This window comes from Peromyscus californicus, unplaced genomic scaffold (genome assembly GCF_007827085.1).
Source record: "Peromyscus californicus insignis strain IS unplaced genomic scaffold, ASM782708v3 Scaffold_16__1_contigs__length_79575227, whole genome shotgun sequence".
NCBI lineage: Eukaryota > Metazoa > Chordata > Mammalia > Rodentia > Cricetidae > Peromyscus > Peromyscus californicus.
Genome location: NW_026294458.1, coordinates 15,309,631 through 15,328,121, shown reverse-complemented (window position 1 = coordinate 15,328,121; position 18,491 = coordinate 15,309,631). Strand labels below are relative to the sequence as shown.

At 47.2% G+C, this 18,491-nt stretch overlaps 2 protein-coding genes across 2 annotated transcripts in view; both read right to left on the bottom strand.

Moving 5' to 3' along the window:
* Positions 1–188: 188 nt before the first annotated feature.
* LOC128111681 (mucin-4-like) lies at positions 189–1,541 on the bottom strand. Its single transcript, XM_052739906.1, has 2 exons — positions 424–1,541; positions 189–304 (listed from the first exon to the last, which is right to left on the bottom strand). The coding sequence occupies exons 1-2, from the start codon at positions 1,493–1,495 to the stop codon at positions 189–191; spliced, it is 1,188 nt and encodes a 395-aa protein (XP_052595866.1). The 5' UTR covers positions 1,496–1,541.
* Positions 1,542–1,622: 81 nt separating this feature from the next.
* The window catches only part of LOC128111680 (mucin-4-like), a 31,727-nt gene continuing 14,858 nt past the window's right edge, over positions 1,623–18,491 (bottom strand). The window contains exons 2-3 of the mRNA XM_052739905.1: positions 1,736–3,213; positions 1,623–1,628 (exon numbers count right to left, since the gene is read on the bottom strand). Coding sequence (XP_052595865.1) covers positions 1,623–1,628; positions 1,736–3,213 — 1,484 coding nt within the window. The remainder of the gene's footprint in view (positions 1,629–1,735; positions 3,214–18,491) is intronic.

Below are 18,491 nucleotides of genomic sequence, written 5' to 3'. Positions count from 1 at the left end.
TAGATGTGGAACTTTGAGAAACAGCTGGAGATGTGTGCCCTGTACTTCCTGAGGTGGAGTCTGTGAAGAGTGATGCAGTTGGCATTTCTGTCATGGGTGGGTTTGTGTTACTAACACTGGAAGTGAATGGATTGGTTGTTGCTTCTGGAGATGAGGTGCCTTGGGACCCTGTCTGTGCTGGAGTTGAGTCACTTGAGGAAGAGGACAGAGTTGATGTGGTCACCTGTGTGAGAGGGGTGCTTTGAGGATTGCTGCTGGTCTCCATGCTTCCAGTGTGGCCATTCTGAGAAGAGGTGGACAATTCCTGAGGAGAGGTGAAGGGTGTTGCGGTTGTTGACAGGACATTTGGTGAATTTGTCATTGAGACTGTGGTAATGATAGATGTGGAACTTTGAGAAACAGCTGGAGATGTGTGCCCTGTACTTCCTGAGGTGGAGTCTGTGAAGAGTGATGCAGTTGGCATTTCTGTCATGGGTGGGTTTGTGTTGCTAACACTGGAAGTGAATGAATTGGTTGTTGCCTCTGGAGATGAGGTGCCTTGGGACCCTGTCTGTGCTGGAGTTGAGTCACTTGAGGAAGAGGACAGAGTTGATGTGGTCACCTGTGTGAGAGGGGTGCTTTGAGGATTGCTGCTGGTCTCCATGCTTCCAGTGTGGCCATTCTGAGAAGAGGTTGACAATTCTTGATTAGAGGTGATGGGAGATGTTACTGTTGACAGGACATTTGGTGAATTTGTCATTGAGACTGTGGTAATGATAGATGTGGAACTTTGAGAAACAGCTGGAGATGTGTGCCCTGTATTTCCTGAGGTGGAGTCTGTGGAGGGTGATGCAGTTGGCATTTCTGTCATGGGTGGGTTTGTGTTACTAACACTGGAAGTGAATGGATTGGTTGTTGCTTCTGGAGATGAGGTGCCTTGGGACCCTGTCTGTGCTGGAGTTGAGTCACTTGAGGAAGAGGACAGAGTTGATGTGGTCACCTGTGTGAGAGGGGTGCTTTGAGGATTGCTGCTGGTCTCCATGCTTCCAGTGTGGCCATTCTGAGAAGAGGTTGACAATTCTTGATTAGAGGTGATGGGAGATGTCACTGTTGACAGGACATTTGGTGAATTTGTCATTGAGACTGTGGTAATGATAGATGTGGAACTTTGAGAAACAGCTGGAGATGTGTGCCCTGTACTTCCTGAGGTGGAGTCTGTGAAGAGTGATGCAGTTGGCATTTCTGTCATGGGTGGGTTTGTGTTACTAACACTGGAAGTGAATGGATTGGTTGTTGCTTCTGGAGATGAGGTGCCTTGGGACCCTGTCTGTGCTGGAGTTGAGTCACTTGAGGAAGAGGACAGAGTTGATGTGGTCACCTGTGTGAGAGGGGTGCTTTGAGGATTGCTGCTGGTCTCCATGCTTCCAGTGTGGCCATTCTGAGAAGAGGTTGACAATTCTTGATTAGACGTGATGGGAGATGTTACTGTTGACAGGACATTTGGTGAATTTGTCATTGAGATTCCTGTAATGGCAGATGTGGAAGTTGGAGAAACAGCTGGAGATGTGTGCCCTGTATTTCCTGAGGTGGAGTCTGTGGAGGGTGATGCAGTTGGCATTTCTGTCATAGGTGGGTTTGTGTTGCTAACACTGGAAGTGAATGCATTGGTTGGTGCTTCTGGAGATGAGGTGCCTTGGGACCCTGTCTGTGCTGGAGTTGAGTCACTTGAGAAAGAGGACAGAGTTGATGTGGTCACCTGTGTGACAGGGGTGCTTTGAGAATTGCTGCTGGTCTCCATGTTTCCAGTGTGGCCATTCTGAGAAGAGGTTGATGATTCCTGATTAGAGGTGATGGGAGATGTCACTGTTGACAGGACATTTGGTGAATTTGTCATTGAGATTCCTGTAATGGCAGATGTGGAAGTTCGAGAAACAGCTGGAGATGTGTGCCCTGTATTTCCTGAGGTGGAGTCTGTGGAGGGTGATGCAGTTGGCATCTCTGATGTGGGTGGGTTTGTGTTGCTAACACTGGAAGTGAATGGATTGGTTGTTGCCTCTGGAGATGAGGTGCCTTGGGACCCTGTCTGTGCTGGAGTTGAGCCTCTTGGGGAAGAGGAAAGAGTGGATGTGGTCACCTGTGTGAGAGGGATGCTTTGAGGATTGCTGCTGGTCTCCATGTTTCCAGTGTGGCCATTCTGAGAAGAGGTGGACAATTCCTGAGGAGAGGTGAAGGGTGTTGCGGTTGTTGACAGGACACTTGGTGAATTTGTCATTGAGACTGTGGTAATGATAGATGTGGAACTTTGAGAAACAGCTGGAGATGTGTGCCCTGTACTTCCTGAGGTGGAGTCTGTGGAGAGTGATGCAGTTGGCATCTCTGATGTGGTTGGGTTTGTGTTGCTAACACTGGAAGTGAATGGATTGGTTGTTGCCTCTGGAGATGAGGTGCCTTGGGACCCTGTCTGTGCTGGAGTTGAGCCTCTTGGGGAAGAGGAAAGAGTGGATGTGGTCACCTGTGTGAGAGGGGTGCTTTGAGGATTGCTGCTGGTCTCCATGCTTCCATTGTGGCCATTCTGAGAAGAGGTGGACAATTCCTGAGGAGAGGTGAAGGGTGTTGCGGTTGTTGACAGGACACTTGGTGAATTTGTCATTGAGACTGTGGTAATGATAGATGTGGAACTTTGAGAAACAGCTGGAGATGTGTGCCCTGTACTTCCTGAGGTGGAGTCTATGGAGAGTGATGCAGTTGGCATTTCTGTCATGGGTGGGTTTGTGTTACTAACACTGGAAGTGAATGAATTGGTTGTTGCCTCTGGAGATGAGGTGCCTTGGGACCCTGTCTGTGCTGGAGTTGAGTCACTTGAGGAAGAGGACAGAGTTGATGTGGTCACCTGTGTGAGAGGGGTGCTTTGAGGATTGCTGCTGGTCTCCATGCTTCCAGTGTGGCCATTCTGAGAAGAGGTTGACAATTCTTGATTAGACGTGATGGGAGATGTTACTGTTGACAGGACATTTGGTGAATTTGTCATTGAGATTCCTGTAATGGCAGATGTGGAAGTTGGAGAAACAGCTGGAGATGTGTGCCCTGTATTTCCTGAGGTGGAGTCTGTGGAGGGTGATGCAGTTGGCATTTCTGTCATAGGTGGGTTTGTGTTGCTAACACTGGAAGTGAATGCATTGGTTGGTGCTTCTGGAGATGAGGTGCCTTGGGACCCTGTCTGTGCTGGAGTTGAGCCTCTTGGGGAAGAGGAAAGAGTTGATGTGGTCACCGCTGTGAGAGGGGTCCTTCCAGTGTGGCCGATCTGAGAAGATGCTGACAATTCCTGAGTAGAGGTTTTGGATGTTGTCCCTGTGGTGGGAAGTCCATTTGAAGTTCGTGTGGTGCCTGGATGGAAACTTTGGCTAACCATTATTGATGTGTGTCCTGTGTTAGTTGAAGTTATATCTGTAGAGATCGCTGAGGTCATCTGAGGTGGGCTGGTGACACTGGAAAGGGATGTGTTGGCTGTGTTCGTCAGAGGGGACGTCGTCTGTGTTGTTGATGAAGGAAGTGGTGTCGTTGCTACAGCAGTTCCTTTAAATAAAAGAAAGAAGGACTTTATAGAGTGACTTCTGTAAGGTTTTTTTTTTTTTATCCTCAGCCATGAATGCTGCTCATCGGCACACACAATTTATTGATAAATACCAAGGCACAACTGGCAATGTGAAAATTCCAGAAATTAGGGCACAGGAACAGTGATAAAGAGCACATTCTGCTCTTGCAGAGAAGCAGGGTTGGGTCCCAGAACTCCACCTCCAGCAGCTCACCAGCTCCTACACCTTCAGCCCCAGTAGATCTGAAACCTCTGCCTTTACAGATACGCCCCCACATTCATATACATGATTGAAAATAATAAATATAAATCTCTTCAAATATTCTAGATGTTAGGGAAGGAGAGGGTAGACAAAGGAGGTTGGATTTGAGTAGTGCCCATGTGGAAATATTATACCTAACTCCTCTAATATGCAAATCAATACATACTACTAAAATACTTTTTAAATTCTTAATCAAAAGGTTTATCGTGACTAACCAAAATCAAAACACTCAGGGCAGTGGCTAAGATACCTTTCCATGCACCTCTTAAGTGATTACAGCTTGGGAGCACACATCCTAGTAAATGTGTCAATAATATAAATGAAATGTTCTTCAAAATCTTATATCACAAATGTTCTTCAACTGAAAAGATATCAATTCTGCCCACCAAGGAATTTATAAATAAATATTAAATGTTAATATGCCTGGCATGATTGGAAGTGGCCAATCTTTCTTGCTAAAGTTGTCAAATACTTGTTCCCTTGAAATAGCCCTGAGAGGCAGAAACAAGCAGAGGCAATTTCCCTCCCTATGGTGAGGAAGTAACCCAGGGTAGAAAGAAAGCCTCCGGGACACTGTGTGTCCTCCTGGCCTGAATGAGCCAGGGCTGGTCAACAAAACCTGTTCCAGCTCAGAAGTTCAGAGATCTGTCTTTGGGGAAAGCCCTGGAAAGTGGTCAAGCCAATGAGAGGTGGGGTTGCAGGCTTCCCACAGAGAAGACATCTGCTCAGAGTGGCTTCAAAATGTCTTGTAAATAAGCCTCTTGGCATGTGTGTATAATCCCAGCACTGGGGAGACTGAGGCAGGAAGATCTCAGGTCCCCAGTTTGAGACTACTAGGTCACATAGTGAGTTTGAAGTCAACCTCAGCTACACAGTAAAACTATCTCTCCAAACCCTACCCCAAAGTGAAGGAAAAAAAAAACAAAACCCACGGCTGGGAATGTGGCTCAGCGATAAAGCATGTACTTTTCAAATGTGAAACCCTGGGTTGTGTATCCCAGGATTATAACAAGCAATACTTTTATGACTTGAGGTATCTTCCATGAGACGAAAAAGGCAAAATTAACCTGGAATTGTGAACAGGCAATGGTAGACTCCACAAGGAGGAGACACTGGCCTTCTAGAGAGGTAACTCTTTGTTCCTGGATTATGGTAGTCTCTGCTGTCCTCAGGGAATCCATTCCAAGTCCCCAGTGAATGCCTGGAAGCTTGGGCAATATCCACCCCATATGATATAATGATCTTTCCTATACACATAAACTAAGTTTAATTTATATATTAGGCATAAGAAGAGATTAGCAACAATAATAACACAGAACAGTAATAATAGCTTTGTAATAAGTTATTTAAGACCTACGAATTATTCATTTCTGGAATTTTCCATCTAATGTGCTTAGACTTCAGTTGATTATGGAAGATACTATTTTATAGCATTTTTTTTGTGGGCGTAAATGGAGTTTCTCCTTTTTTCTTGTGCTGGAAGCGAGAACAAGAGCATTGGGAATATCAGACAAACCCTGTACCTGCCTCTAGACTTTAAGCTTTTTTTTTTTTTAACCTAACTGCTTACAAGTAGTCGGGAAGCAGTAAGTTCCCAACAGAGAAATGAACAGCCGAGAGGGAGTTTAGGTTCATGTATGGTTCTTAGAGTTGCCCCCATTCATTCTCTCTCTCTCCCCATCTCTATCTCCACCACACAATGTATCCCAGATTGGTCTCAAATTCACAGCCATCTCTAGCTTCAGCCTCCCTAGGGTGGAGCTATAGGAGCAAACAGCCACGCCCAGCTCCCTTCTTAGGAGCGTCAATCAGACTCTCGAGAAGAGGGGGTTCTGAATCAGCTCTAGTTTATACACACCAAGTGACTCACTCGCAAGCCGGTGTGCTTTATTAACAGTGACTGTTTCTGGGGCTGTCTAAACTGTTGTAGACAAGGAGAGGACTGGACTGCAGAGGGAGTGCCTTTCTGGAAACTCTTATCAAACATTTGAGGATTGTGGCGTTTCAGCTTCACAGAATCTCTCCCAGAGTTTGAAAGAAGAGGGCTTTTGACTGATTTTGTAATGCTAATGTAACTTTAATGTTAAAACTATACGGAGACAATTCAGAAAGAAAAACTAAGATGAATAAATCTTGGTAATAACATACCTAGAAATATCCTAGACAAAAATATTAGCGAGCCTAATCCAACGTTAGATTTTTATAAGTATATTACAGAAAAGCCGAATTTAGCCGGGCGGTGGTGACGCACGCCTTTAATCCCAGCACTCGGGAGGCAGAGCCAGGCGGATCTCTGTGAGTTCGAGGCCAGCCTGGGCTACCAAGTGAGTTCCAGGAAAGGCGCAAAGCTACACAGAGAAACCCTGTCTCGAAAAACCAAAAAAAAAAAAAAAAAAAAAAGTTTTAGCCGGGCGGTGGTGGCGCACGCCTTTAATCCCAGCACTTGGGAGGCAGAGCCAGGCGGATCTCTGTGAGTTCGAGGCCAGCCTGGGCTACCAAGTGAGTTCCAGGAAAGGCGCAAAGCTGCACAGAGAAACCCTGTCTCGAGAAGCCAAAAAAAAAAAAAAGAAAAGCCGAATTTAGACCAGAAATGCAAAAATGAATGTAAAACCCAATGAAAATCATCATAGAAGCCAAGAGCGGGGAATGTGACCATCCAGGGACATAAGCTATTTAAAACCTATGAGTATTCATGCCTTCCTTTTAAAGTCCTAAACGTCAGCTGTGGGGTTCACACCTGTATACCCAGTATTTGGGAGGCTGAGACAGGAGGATTGATGATGAGTTTGATGCCAAGTTGAATAATGTGGAGAGAAAAAAAAAGTTCTGGGCTGCTGAGATGGAGCAGAGGTTAAGGGTGCTTACAACCAAGCTTGATGACTCGAGTTTGATCCCCAGGACCCACATAGTGGGGAAGGAGAAACTGACTCCCACAAGTTGTCTTATGACCTCAACATGTATACCATGGCATACGTGTGTGTGTGTGTGTGTGTGTGTGTGTGTGTGTGTGTGTGTGTGTGTGACACACACTGGAATGTAAGCAAACTAGTTTTCTGGCAAACAAAAGATGTTAACCCCCTTATCTTCATCGATATAACATAATAACACAGTCAGTAAAGATAAAGCGGAGGAAGCATCTCCTGTAAAATTAGAAATCAGGCCAAGATGCCGCCAGCCTCTCCTCCTTACTGTCAGGATGGCGGCCTTAGCAGGTGCAACGAAGGGAAAAGAAACAAGGGATGCAGCAGTGTGCAGAATCTCTTCTTCATATGGAAAGGGAAGAAGAAAGCTTATGATTATTTGAAGATAATATAATCGTTTATATAAGAAAACAAATGGGGGCCGGGATGCTTGCAGCTCAGTGGTAGAGCTCCAGCTTAAGATGTATGCGGCCCTGCAAGCTATTCCACAACCAGTACAAAAACAGAAATCGCAAGAAAGAAGAGAGTGAGGGAGGAAGGGAGGGGGAGAGGGAGAGAGAGGGGAAGGGGAGGAAGGAGGAAAAAGCCCTTTGAATTTATAAATTATTAGCAAAGTTTTCCATATATGATCAAATTTTTGAAACAACTTCTTCCCTAAACATTAGTGAAATACAAACATTTTAAAAACTGTAATGTTTATGTAGTAATATAAAGTCCTGAAGACAAATCTAACTAAAGATATGTTCCATCTTTATGGACAAAGTCATACATATAACCTCACTGAAACATGTAGAAGAAGACATGATCATTTTACTCTTTTGGGAAACAGTTGAAAAACAAAAAATTCCATAGTCTCATTGCCTATACATTGTTCTTTTCCCAAGTTTTTCCTATGTTTTGTGTGTGTGTGTGTGTGTATGTGTGTGTGTGTGTGTGTGTGTGTGTGTGTGTGTATAAACACGCTGGTGGGCTTCGGTCAACTTGACATAAACCTAAATGTATTGGAAAGAAGGAATTGAGAAATTGCTTTCATTAGGCTGACCCATAGACAAGCCTGTGGGACATTTTCTTGGTTAATGATGGATGTGGGAGGGTCCAGCTCACTGTGAGCAGGTGGTCCAGGTTGTATAAGAAAGCAGGCTGAGGAGACCATGGAGAGCAAGCCAATAAGCAGCATTTCTCTATGGTCTCTGCCTCAGATCCTGTCTCTAGTTCCTGCCTTGACTTCCCTCAGAGATGGACTGTTACCTGGCAGTATAAGCTAAATCAACCCTTTCTTCCCCAAGCTGCTTTTAGTCATGGTATTTTCTCACAGCCACAGAAACCCTAACTAAGCCTGGCGGTGGTGGTGCACGCCTTTAATCCCAGCACTCTGGAGGCAGAGGCAGGTGGATCTCTGTGAGTTTGAGGCCAGCCTGGTCTACAGAGTGAGTTCTAGGACAGCCAGGGCTATACAGAGAAAAAGAAACCCTAACTAAGATAGTGTGTGAGTGTACAAATGTACACGTATATATGTGTGTGTAGCCTCACTTAACCAGTGCATCATTTTAACCTTGCCTTATACCATGAGTGTTTCTTTGTGTTATTATTTTTATAAACAGAGGGTAAATCAGTCTTTTATATTTTGGGTAATAGTCGTCTCCCTTCCCTGACCTCAGAGCCTGCAAGAATGGTTCTGAGGGGAGTGGGTGAACTCAGACCAATAGCAAGGCCTCAGATATTTCATGAAAACTCTGTGCTGAGCTCTTAAGATCCCCTTCCTAACAATGCCATACCCGACACCTGGAGCCTTCCTGTGTTAAATTATCATGTTCCTGCACATGGTAGCAATGGGAACAGTGACAGGCCCTCTCCTGGGGAATCTTTTCTGATCTGGGTTTTAATGTTTGGGATGTAAATGAAAGGAAAAAAAAAAAACCTCTCACTCTGTTGAGGCTGTCTTGAGAAGGAAGGGCTTTACGTTCATACAACAGACATGCCCTGGTTGTTTCTGTCTTTTATCACTATTTAAACAGCATTCCTTCCATGGATTAATTAGCTCTTTAGGGAAAGGGTTTGCAGATCGTCTACTAATCTCAGGCGAGTTATTCTCAAGTATGAAGCAGTGGTAAGGGAAGAATCGTTATTTTTGGTGAGAAAGTAGTCCTCAAAAGATAGGATGAAGGTCTGGAGAGATGGCTTAGCAGTTTAAAATGCTCCCTGCTCTTTCGGAAGACCCAGGTTCGGTTCCCAGCATCCACATCAGGCAGCTCACAGCTGTCTGTAACTCCAGTTCCAGGGAATCTGACACCCTTTGACTTCCTCAGGCAGGTGTTTGAGTGTGGTGCACATAAACTCATACAGGCACACACACATATATACATAATTTAAAATAATAAATAAATCTTTTTATAAAAGATAAGAGAAATCAGAATCCCCGGGGAATCTAAAAATGTGACCTTGTAGCAGGGAATGGTGGTTTGTGCCATATAATCCCAGCACTTATGAGTCTGAAATAAGGATTGCCTCAAGTTTGGACTGCTAGAGACAGTCTGGACCACAAAGTGAGAACTAATTCATGACAAAAGAAGTCATGGGCTGACACTGAGAGTCTAATTTTCTGTGTGTGGATGGGATCTGGGAATTTGCATTCTAGTGGTGTCTGAGGTGATTCTGGTCTCTGTGGCCTATGGACCACACTTTAAGAAACACTGTTCTTAAAGTGAAATGATGGGTGTGGAGATACGAATACCTCTTACATTCTAAGAGACTGGAACTTCTGCTGGACCTCAAAGCCAAAATTAGTAATAAGCCCTTGAGATCACTTGAGACTTAAGACTTCCAGCCCATTGTGTACCCAGCCTGTTTGTTTAACCTGCCTTTAAGAGAACAAGGTAACACCCAACCTTGCCTTGGATTTCCCATGCAATCAACTTTTACAACCTAAGCTAATGCATAACTGTAATATTAATATACAAACTTGTACACGCCTCTGGCCCATAGATCAATATATGTGTGTATGTATGCATGACGTAATAGTCTTTTGTTGAAAGCAACAAATAAGTTGAAAATCAACGCTATAAAACAAAAATCCACCATGAGCCCTGAAAGCAGCATATGGATATTGCTTGGTGGCATTCATTGTTTGTTATCTGGGTCAGTGGGGGTCAGTTGGAGTGACTTCACTCCTTGTAAAACTGTTAAAGATTTCTATGAAATGTCCTCCATTCATTCCCCATGTGATGCTTTCTGGGCTGTTCAATAAATGCAGAGCAAGATCCCTTTGTTAGGGACACACAGACGCTGGGACAGACAAGACAACATTCAGGCAGGCATAGACTCAGACTCACACAACAGACAGACAAAACGACAGAGACACGGGAGGACAGAGAAGAAGAGAATTCAAATCTGGGCTCACTCTTGATAAAAATACAAGGGGAGGGAGTGCTTTTTATTTCTTTTCCTCACTACACGATGCATTTTTGCGAACTATGAGTTTCTCATTGATGTGTTTCAGCTAACACTGATAGCATTTGCTTTTTTTGTTTGTTTGTTTGTTTTTTGTTTTTTGTTTTTCGAGACAGGGTTTCTCTGTGTAGCTTTGCGCCTTTCCTGGATCTCGCACTGTAGACCAGGCTGGCCTCTAACTCACAGAGATCCGCCTGCCTCTGCCTCCCGAGTGCTGGGATTAAAGGCGTGCGCCACCACCGCCCGGCTTGCTTTTTTTTTTTTTAATGTTAAGGACTGGGGTGTATAGTTCAGTGGTAGAGGGTGTGCTTAGCCAGGCCCTCAGTTCAAATCCAGCACCAGAAAGTAAGAAAAATAAGTGTAAGCTAAAGCCATCTTACTAATGTTACAAGGCACAGAAATGTGTGATCTTCACCGAGCTGTGCTCTAGAGCTTGATCTCTGGCCTTTCCTGTGCTCAAGCACTGAGGGGTGAACTGGCCTCATCTTTTCCCAAAATGCAATGGGTCTGGTGTTCTCCTTCAGCCCAGACACACAGCATGCAATCCAGAACTAGAGCCCAGAGACCTCTGTGTAGAAAGCTGGTTTCCAAGAAATCAGCCTTGTCCCTCCTTCCCTCTCGACTCCTCATTTCCTGTGACACACCGTTCAGACTTCATTGAAAAGCCACTCAGCTTCACGTGTGTCACACTCTGTCCTCCAGGAAAAGTTCCTGACTCCTCCAGTCCCCATCCCATAAGCAAAAAGTGGCAGACTCTCCACTGGCGGGCTGTCCCCTCCCCAGGGTCCTGTCTGCTGTCCACAACAGGCTTTTCTCTCCCCAGGGTCCTGTTGACTGGCCACTGACAGGCTACCCTCTGCCCTGTGTCCTGTTCACTCTACTCCTCCCTTGGGTGGCTTTATCCACCCTTTCTCTTGGCCTGAACGTCTCTTTCTGCACCCCTCCTTCTCTGAAAACCAACACATTTAGGACTCCTTGGCTTTAAAATGTGTCTACCATCCATCTTGCGCCTTCTCGCCCTCTCTGCTGTTCTGTCTGGACTGGCTGGTGCTCACCACATCTTCATCACGCCTCTGCTCTCCGCCGCAGCCACTTCACCAAAACCAAACTCTCCTAAGCACCACAAACAACTGTCTCCTCAAGCCCAGTAGCTCTGTGTCACCTGTCTCCACCTGTCCGTTCATTCGTTTCTCTCTCCAGTATTTACAGAGTGAGGACCTTAACCTTCTCGAATTGCCCTTTATATTATTGCCATATATATATTATATGCAGCACTGCCCTCTCAGGGGTACAGTTTCAGGGCCCTCCCTCCACTCTCCCTGCTCCCCCAGCCCCCAGGTGGAGTAGTAGTGCCTCTGGGTGACATCTTCGGGTCTTTCCCTCTTTTCTGGCTATGTCTACAGATCTGCAGTTCACCCCTTGCTCCTCACCCACATCCCAAGCTCCCCTTCCTGCTCTGCAGTATGCCCAAGCCGCAACTCCCATCTCCCTCCTCTTGTTAATTGTTAATAGCAGTTCCCAGATGTCCAGGCTGGAACCCTCTGAGTCACCTTCCACTTCTTCCTCTTCCTTGTTCCCAGCATTGCGGTGGGACACCAACTGTCGTTCCCCCCAATGACTCCTCCCGTCGTGTCCCCTTGTCTCTCTGCTGTGTCATTCTCTCCCACCGCAGCCCCCTCCACTGGCTTCCTAAGTCCAGTTTTCTGTTCCCTGCTTTGGGGATGGTGTGAGCTTGTCCCTCAACGGCTCGTCTGCTGGGAGCTAGCGTCTCAGTATGACAGAGACCTTTACAAGGAAGGTTTGTGGGGAGCCCTTAGGTCAATTGGAAGCGTGTCCTGGGAAGGGATTACGGGACTCCTGTCTCTCTCCTGCTTCCTGTTTTGGTGGAGTGACCACTCACTCCCGTATGTACTCTGGTCTGCCATAGGGTCCTCCCCTGAGCCTATATTTGCATTTCAAACTGTGAGCTAAATAAAATTTTTTTCCTTATCAAGTTAACCTGCCTCTGGGATTTGGGTTATAGTAATGAAAAGTTGCCTAATACATTCCCAATCAGTGCTTCCCTCATACTACTGTTGGATTGATATTAGCTACAAGACCAGGAAAAAGGGCCCTATAAAGTGGTCTCCATTGCCTGCCCTGGAAGGAAATGCTTGAACACTGAGGGCATGGGTCTGGCTGCCGCGTAAGATCCATGGAGAGCGGTCATCTCGTCATAGCTGTGATACGGTGCATAGATTAGGATCCTGAAGCCGTTCTCAGAGGGAGGCCGCTTGCTAGCAGCTGACCTTCTGATTGTGGTTGAGAACACTGTTGGTGCATCTGTATGCATGACAGGACGGCTTCTGTAAGAAGGAATGGCCGTTCCCGAAGCATTCTTGACTCTGGGTAGTTCAGTGGAAGGCCTGTCTCCATGCTGAGTCCTGGAACATCAACCTGCTTTTGTAACTAACTAGCCATACATCAAGCCGCTTTCTTTGCCCTTGATGGCACATTTGAACTCTATAAATAATAGAACTACTAATGCCTGATATTTTCATCATGCTTTACGTCATATGTCACGGATAGTGTCCCATATTGCACAGTGAGAAAACTAAGGCTAAAAAGCTTGTCCAGTATCTCCTGTAAGCAGAAAGCTTGGGACACCAAGGCAAAGGGGCAAAGTCTGGAGATGTGAGCTCAACTTCAAGACTGCCACCGGGTATCTGGAGTGTTGAAATGGGGTGAGCTATGATGGTTGACTGTAAGACAAATTGCTGCTGGGCGGTGGTGGCGCACGCCTTTAATCCCAGCACTCGGGAGGCAGAGGCAGGCAGATCTCTGTGAGTTCGAGGCCAGCCTGGTCTCCAAAGCGAGTTCCAGGAAAGGCGCAAAGCTACACAGAGAAACCCTGTCTCGAAAAACCAGAAAAAAAAAAAAGACGAATTGCTAAATGGTCTTATTAATAAAACTCTGAGCCAGATATTGGGGTGAAACTGAGAGACCAGAGGAATAGGACAAGCCACAGCCAACCTCACCTCACCAACTCCTCAGCCTCCAGAGCTACTTCCTGTATACTCACGCCTATATGCCTGTCTGTCCCTGCCCTCTTACTTCCTCTCTCTGCCCAGCTCTGTCACTTCCTCTTTCCACTCAGCTCTATCACTTCCTGTCTGTCTGTACAGATCTCCAGACCTCTATGGTTAACTAATGCTGGGATTAAAGGCGTGTGCCACCAGGCCTGACTCTGTTCCCAGTGTGGTCTTGAACTCACAGAGATCCGGATGGATCTCTGCCTCCTGAATGCTAGGATTAAGGGCATGTGCTACCATTGCCTGACCTCTATGTTTAATACAGTAGCCGGCTTTTCCCTCTGATCCTCAGATAAGCTTAATTGGGATGCACAAATAAAATATCACCACATTTCCCCTTTTTTTTGGTCTAAAATAAAAAAGTTATAACTAATATAAAAAAACTATATACAATAAGTACAATAACTATATACAATATATAGTCAATAAATACATCAACAATGTCTAGTCCATTTGCATTTGACAAACTCAGAGAAAATATCCCATTATCTATCTTATCTTGTGAATCCAAAGGATTATATCTAATTTACCTTCTATCCTAATTTGCCTTACCAAAACTGTCTTTTGATGTCTTTCAAACTTATACACTTTACACCCCTTAATGATTTTCTTTTCTGAATTTCTTAACAAGGAAAACTATAACTTCAATGTAGTTGAAGACTAGATAGTTATAATTATAGTTTTCATTAGTCACGATAAAGGATAAATTAGATATGAAACCTTAGACTCACAAATATAGGATAGAATATTTTCTTTAATTTTGACAAATACAAAGACTAGATATTGTAACTATAATTCTTATTTGATAACTGTTCTATTATATGTAATTTTACTATGTTAAAATTAAAACCTTCCTTTTTGATTAGACAGAAAAGGGGAAGTGCTGGGGAATGTCTTTCTGTACGCTGTGAATATATGTTATTCCCATTGGTTAGTAAATAAGCTGTTTTGGCCTATGGCAAGGTAGCTTAGAGACAGGCAGAAAATCCAAGGAGAGAGACAGGAAAGAGAAAGGCAGATTTAGAGAGAGAGGCCAGCCGCTGCCAGGAGAAGCAAGATGTGAAAGTACCGGTAAGCCTCGGTCACATGGCAACTTATAGATAAACAGAAATGGGTCAAGTTATAAGAGCTAGCTAGCAAGAAGCCTGACATAGGCCATACAGTTTGTAATAACCTCTATGTGTTTACTTGGGTCTGAGCGGCTACAGGGCTGCGGGGGAGGGGAGAGGAGGGAGGAGAGAGCCCCTCCCCCAGCGGGCCAGAGAAAATTCCGACTACAGTTGACCGGACCCAGGTTCTTGGCCTACCATGTTGAGGGGAACTGAGCTTGAGGACAAGCCGGGCCTATGTTCAAGGGCAAAGAACCCGGTACTGGGACACTTCTGACTATTCCCTGGTTCTTCTTCTGTGACGGTCAGTGTGAGTCGTGGGCTGTTGTCCCCTCGGGGTGACACAACCGCTGTCTGATGATCCATGTGGTACAGCCTAAAATGGACAAATCCTGAAGCTCTATGAGAGGAGAAGCTTCATCCGGGCACGGGGAGGCCACCGGCACCAGCTCTGACATGGGGCTGTGCCTCCCAGCTGTGTCCTGGAGACCTCTGCACACCCTCTGCCTACTCTACCCTCAACAGGGCCACGCCTCCCAGCTGTGTGGTACCTCTCGGGGCTCCAGGGATGGCACGGTTGAAAGTGAAAACAGACGTCACTCTTCGCAGCAGCCCTCTGGTGACCCCACAGTCATGAGAAGGTCATGGGTGTGTTGTTGATCAAGGAGGAGTGGTGGCCGAGGTGAAGAGGACAGAAGAAAACATTCCAAAAGGGTGGAGTGTCATGCCCAGAGGCACCCAGGGGAAAACAAACTGTCACTTTGCAGGCTCTGTGGGCTGAGGCTACACCTTAGCACCTGGTCTGTTGGCCTTGGGTTTCTCCTGGAACTAGAGGTGAAAAATCCATAAGCCAAATCTCCCACAATGCATCACTTTCCCACTTTTCTTTCTTGGCTGATGAGCTCTTTGTAGGGTTGCCTGTGAGAGAGTTGGGTCCAAGCAGGGAACGGAGCTGTGCGCTTGCGCGGCGAATGCACCGGAAAGTGTGAAGAAGTTGAAGGAGGGAGGGTCAGCCTTCCACCCTCTGTGGGGAGTCAAGGGCTGTCTGCGTGCACATCGGCCTCAGAACCCACCGTGACCAGTGTGGCACCCACCACTGTGTGCTTCTCTTTCATCTGTCTTAGAATTGAAGACGAGGAAAGAAACTAACTCGAAATACTCGAGAGAGGCCGTCAGGGCACCTGCGGCAGGGCCAGGCTTACTAAAATGGCACCATCAGTATCTTCTGAAAGCACTCCATAAGCTCTCCTTTTCAGTTCCTTCAAATGAGGCTGGAGGGAGAGCGAGGCTGCACCCATTCCTCCTGCAACCCTAGGACCTGCAAGAGGCCCACAAGACAGTCGCACGGCCTGGGAAGGGCCTGCCCTCTGATTAGCATACTTGCTATTAGTAGCCGAAGAACCCAAGAGCAAACTTGGGCTAGATGGATATGCCCACCTCCGATGGGAGTCAAGAAAGACAAGTTCTCAAACCAAGATGGCAGAGGCTGGCGGTCTAACTTCTGAAAGCAGACGCTGGGCTGGTATGCAGAGGCTATGGCGGGTCTCGGCGTGTCACGGGTCGTCCTGGAGTTTCTGGATGTAGCACTTCCCACATGCTGGGAGAAGTGAGGTGAGGTGACTTCACCCAAGGCAATAATGCAAGTGAAGAAGCGCCTCGCTGACCTGCCTCGTTTGATGGCTCTGGCAGATGCAGCTAGAAAGAAGGTTTGAGTCTCTCAGTTCAGAGTCTGCTGTGAGGCAGGCATGGCTTCTAGAAGGTCTTCCTTGGTGATACAGGTTTTAAGGTCAGCACAGAGAATGTGCCCCCCACCCCTATTGATGAAATGAAATCGCTTGAGGAAGTGGGGATAGCGATATCGACATTTGAATTGCACGGCTCCCTGGAATGCCCTTCAGGTCTCCTTGACTTGGGATAGAAGGGAAGTGATGATGGAGGAATAATGGCGACTTTGCTTGTTGTGGTTCCTGCCAGGCATGGTGCTTTGGGCATCCCCTACCAAGATTCTTTCTGAGCAGGATGCGGGCAAGAAATGGCCGAAGCCAGTGGACCTATGAAGTGGCTCAGAGCCAACATCGAGAGTTCCACTGACCAACATTGGCTGTATGACTTGGGCAAATGATCTGACTCCCTTGAGGCTTGCTTGGGGGTACCTAGCTACGAAACTAGGACAATGACAGATACTTGGAACGCCAACAAGGATATCTGTGAAGCCGTCAGCTCTCCCCAAGCTCACCAGGTGTCCTTTGGGCATTGTCTGATTTCTGTGTCTCCTCAGAGCTGCTAGAATGTCTGCTGCTGTGGCCTTCACTCTCCCCAGGTCTCTCGGCCATCACCAGGCCAGCATCTTCTGCCTGGAGCCTCGCCGGTTCCTGGCTGCTTTTTTATCCCACTGCAAACCCAGCCTGTCCCTTTTCAGTCACAGTATCCAGGACAATCCTTAGAAAGAACTTTCTGAAGGCTGTGCCCATCACTCCCTTACTGAAAGCCCCTCACTGCCTGCCCATGTCAGCTACTTAAAATCCATAATCCATCCCGCAGCCTGCCGGCCCTGCGGGATCTAGCGCCTGCCACCTCTTGAAGCCTCCAAGGGACCAGTCTCTTTGGGAATGTTCCACTGCTCAGGCCCTGCTGACCGGTGCCTGGCCTCCGCCTCCACGTTTCCTCCTCAGCCGTCAGGGCTCTGCTCGTACATGCAGCAGCTCCTCAGAGGCCTCCCCAGACTCGGTCTACACGAAGCCTCCTCAGCACCTCCTTCACACCCCTCACTCCCTGGGAACATGTCTGCAATTATTTAATGCCTGTCTGCATTTGGCAAGGTCTTAGCTCCAGGAAGCCGGGCCAGGAGTGTCTCATTCTTCAGGGGCACCTGAGCACAATGTCAGGCTCGTGGGGGCATCCCTCACCTGGCCCTTTCAATGAGCAAATAAATGAATAATGGCTCTCTCTCTTGTCGGCATTTCTGTTCTTCCCTCCATGGGTGGGATGGGCTTGTTGGGAAGTTTGTCTTGTGGACAGTTCTAAGCGGCTAGGGCTGCCTCACTTCTGGGTCCTAGGCCTGCACCAGGTCACTGAAGTTAGAGAGCTTTGGGAGGCAAGGACCATGACTTCTCCATCTTAGTGTCTAAAGTCACTGGTGTGAAGAGACTTTCAGGGAGTGAGCAAACTACGAAGTCTGAATTGCTTTAATCCCCTGAATTCACCACATGGCACTGTTTGGAGTCCAAAGGACGGAGTCGATGCCTGTGAGTCCTTTAACAGACGGAGAGGACAGAGCTGCCTACCATCCAGGCCAGGGCCCGCCATAAGCACGGCCACCCTCCTTAGAGGCTTTGTGTGGCACAACGGCCCCGTTCCTAGGAAAATGTCGAGAGCGACACTGGTGAGGTGCAGACAGATGGCACTCCATTTGCTCCAGCCTCTAGGCAGAGGACGGAGAACGAGTGAACTCAGCCTAACAGAAAGATGCATTAATGAAGGCAAAGGCTGAGATGCGAGGAGCCTGGGCCTAGAGGGCGTCAGACCTGGCCCGGAGGGAAGTGGTCCCACAGACGGCTTTGTGTGCCTTTGAGAGCCATTTAAGAAACCAGAAACTTGGGAGGCAGAGCCAGGCGGATCTCTGTGAGTTCGAGGCCAGCCTGGGCTACCAAGTGAGTTCCAGGAAAGGCGCAAAGCTACACAGAGAAACCCTGTCTCGAAAAACCAAAAAAAAAAAAAAAAGAAACCAGAAACCAGACCCAGCAGCAAAGACCTTGCCTTTGAGCGTGGAAAGGAGCGAAATGCTTCTCGGCCTCTCCTGGCGACGAAGACACAAGCCAATCACTTGTTAGGCAGGGCCCCGGCCATCCTATCTCAGAGACCAGGGCATGGAGGAGGCTGCCCCGGAGGAAAGACCGCCGGGAACAGTCATCAGCTGAGCATGCCTTGGCGCCGCGGCAGGGGCGGGCCTTCCGGTAAACTCCGGCAGTAAGCCACCTTGGGAATAAAGCGGGGCCGCCCTTGCAAGTGCTTGTAAGTCCTGGGGTGCAGAGACCTGGCGTCTGATTCAGTGGAGGGCCTCCACTGTACGTACACCCTGCCTCCTAACCCACCCACCCCCATCAGAAGGAT

What these genes read in the sequence shown, in the direction of transcription:
- LOC128111681 (XM_052739906.1), bottom strand. Translation starts at nt 1,495, where the DNA reads ATGACAAATTCACCAAATGTCCTGTCAACAGTAACATCTCCCATCACG. An exon ending in CACAGACTCCACCTCAGGAA is followed by an intron (nt 305 to 423) that starts GTACAGGGCACA and finishes ACCTCTCCTCAG; the next exon opens with GAATTGTCCACCTCTTCTCA.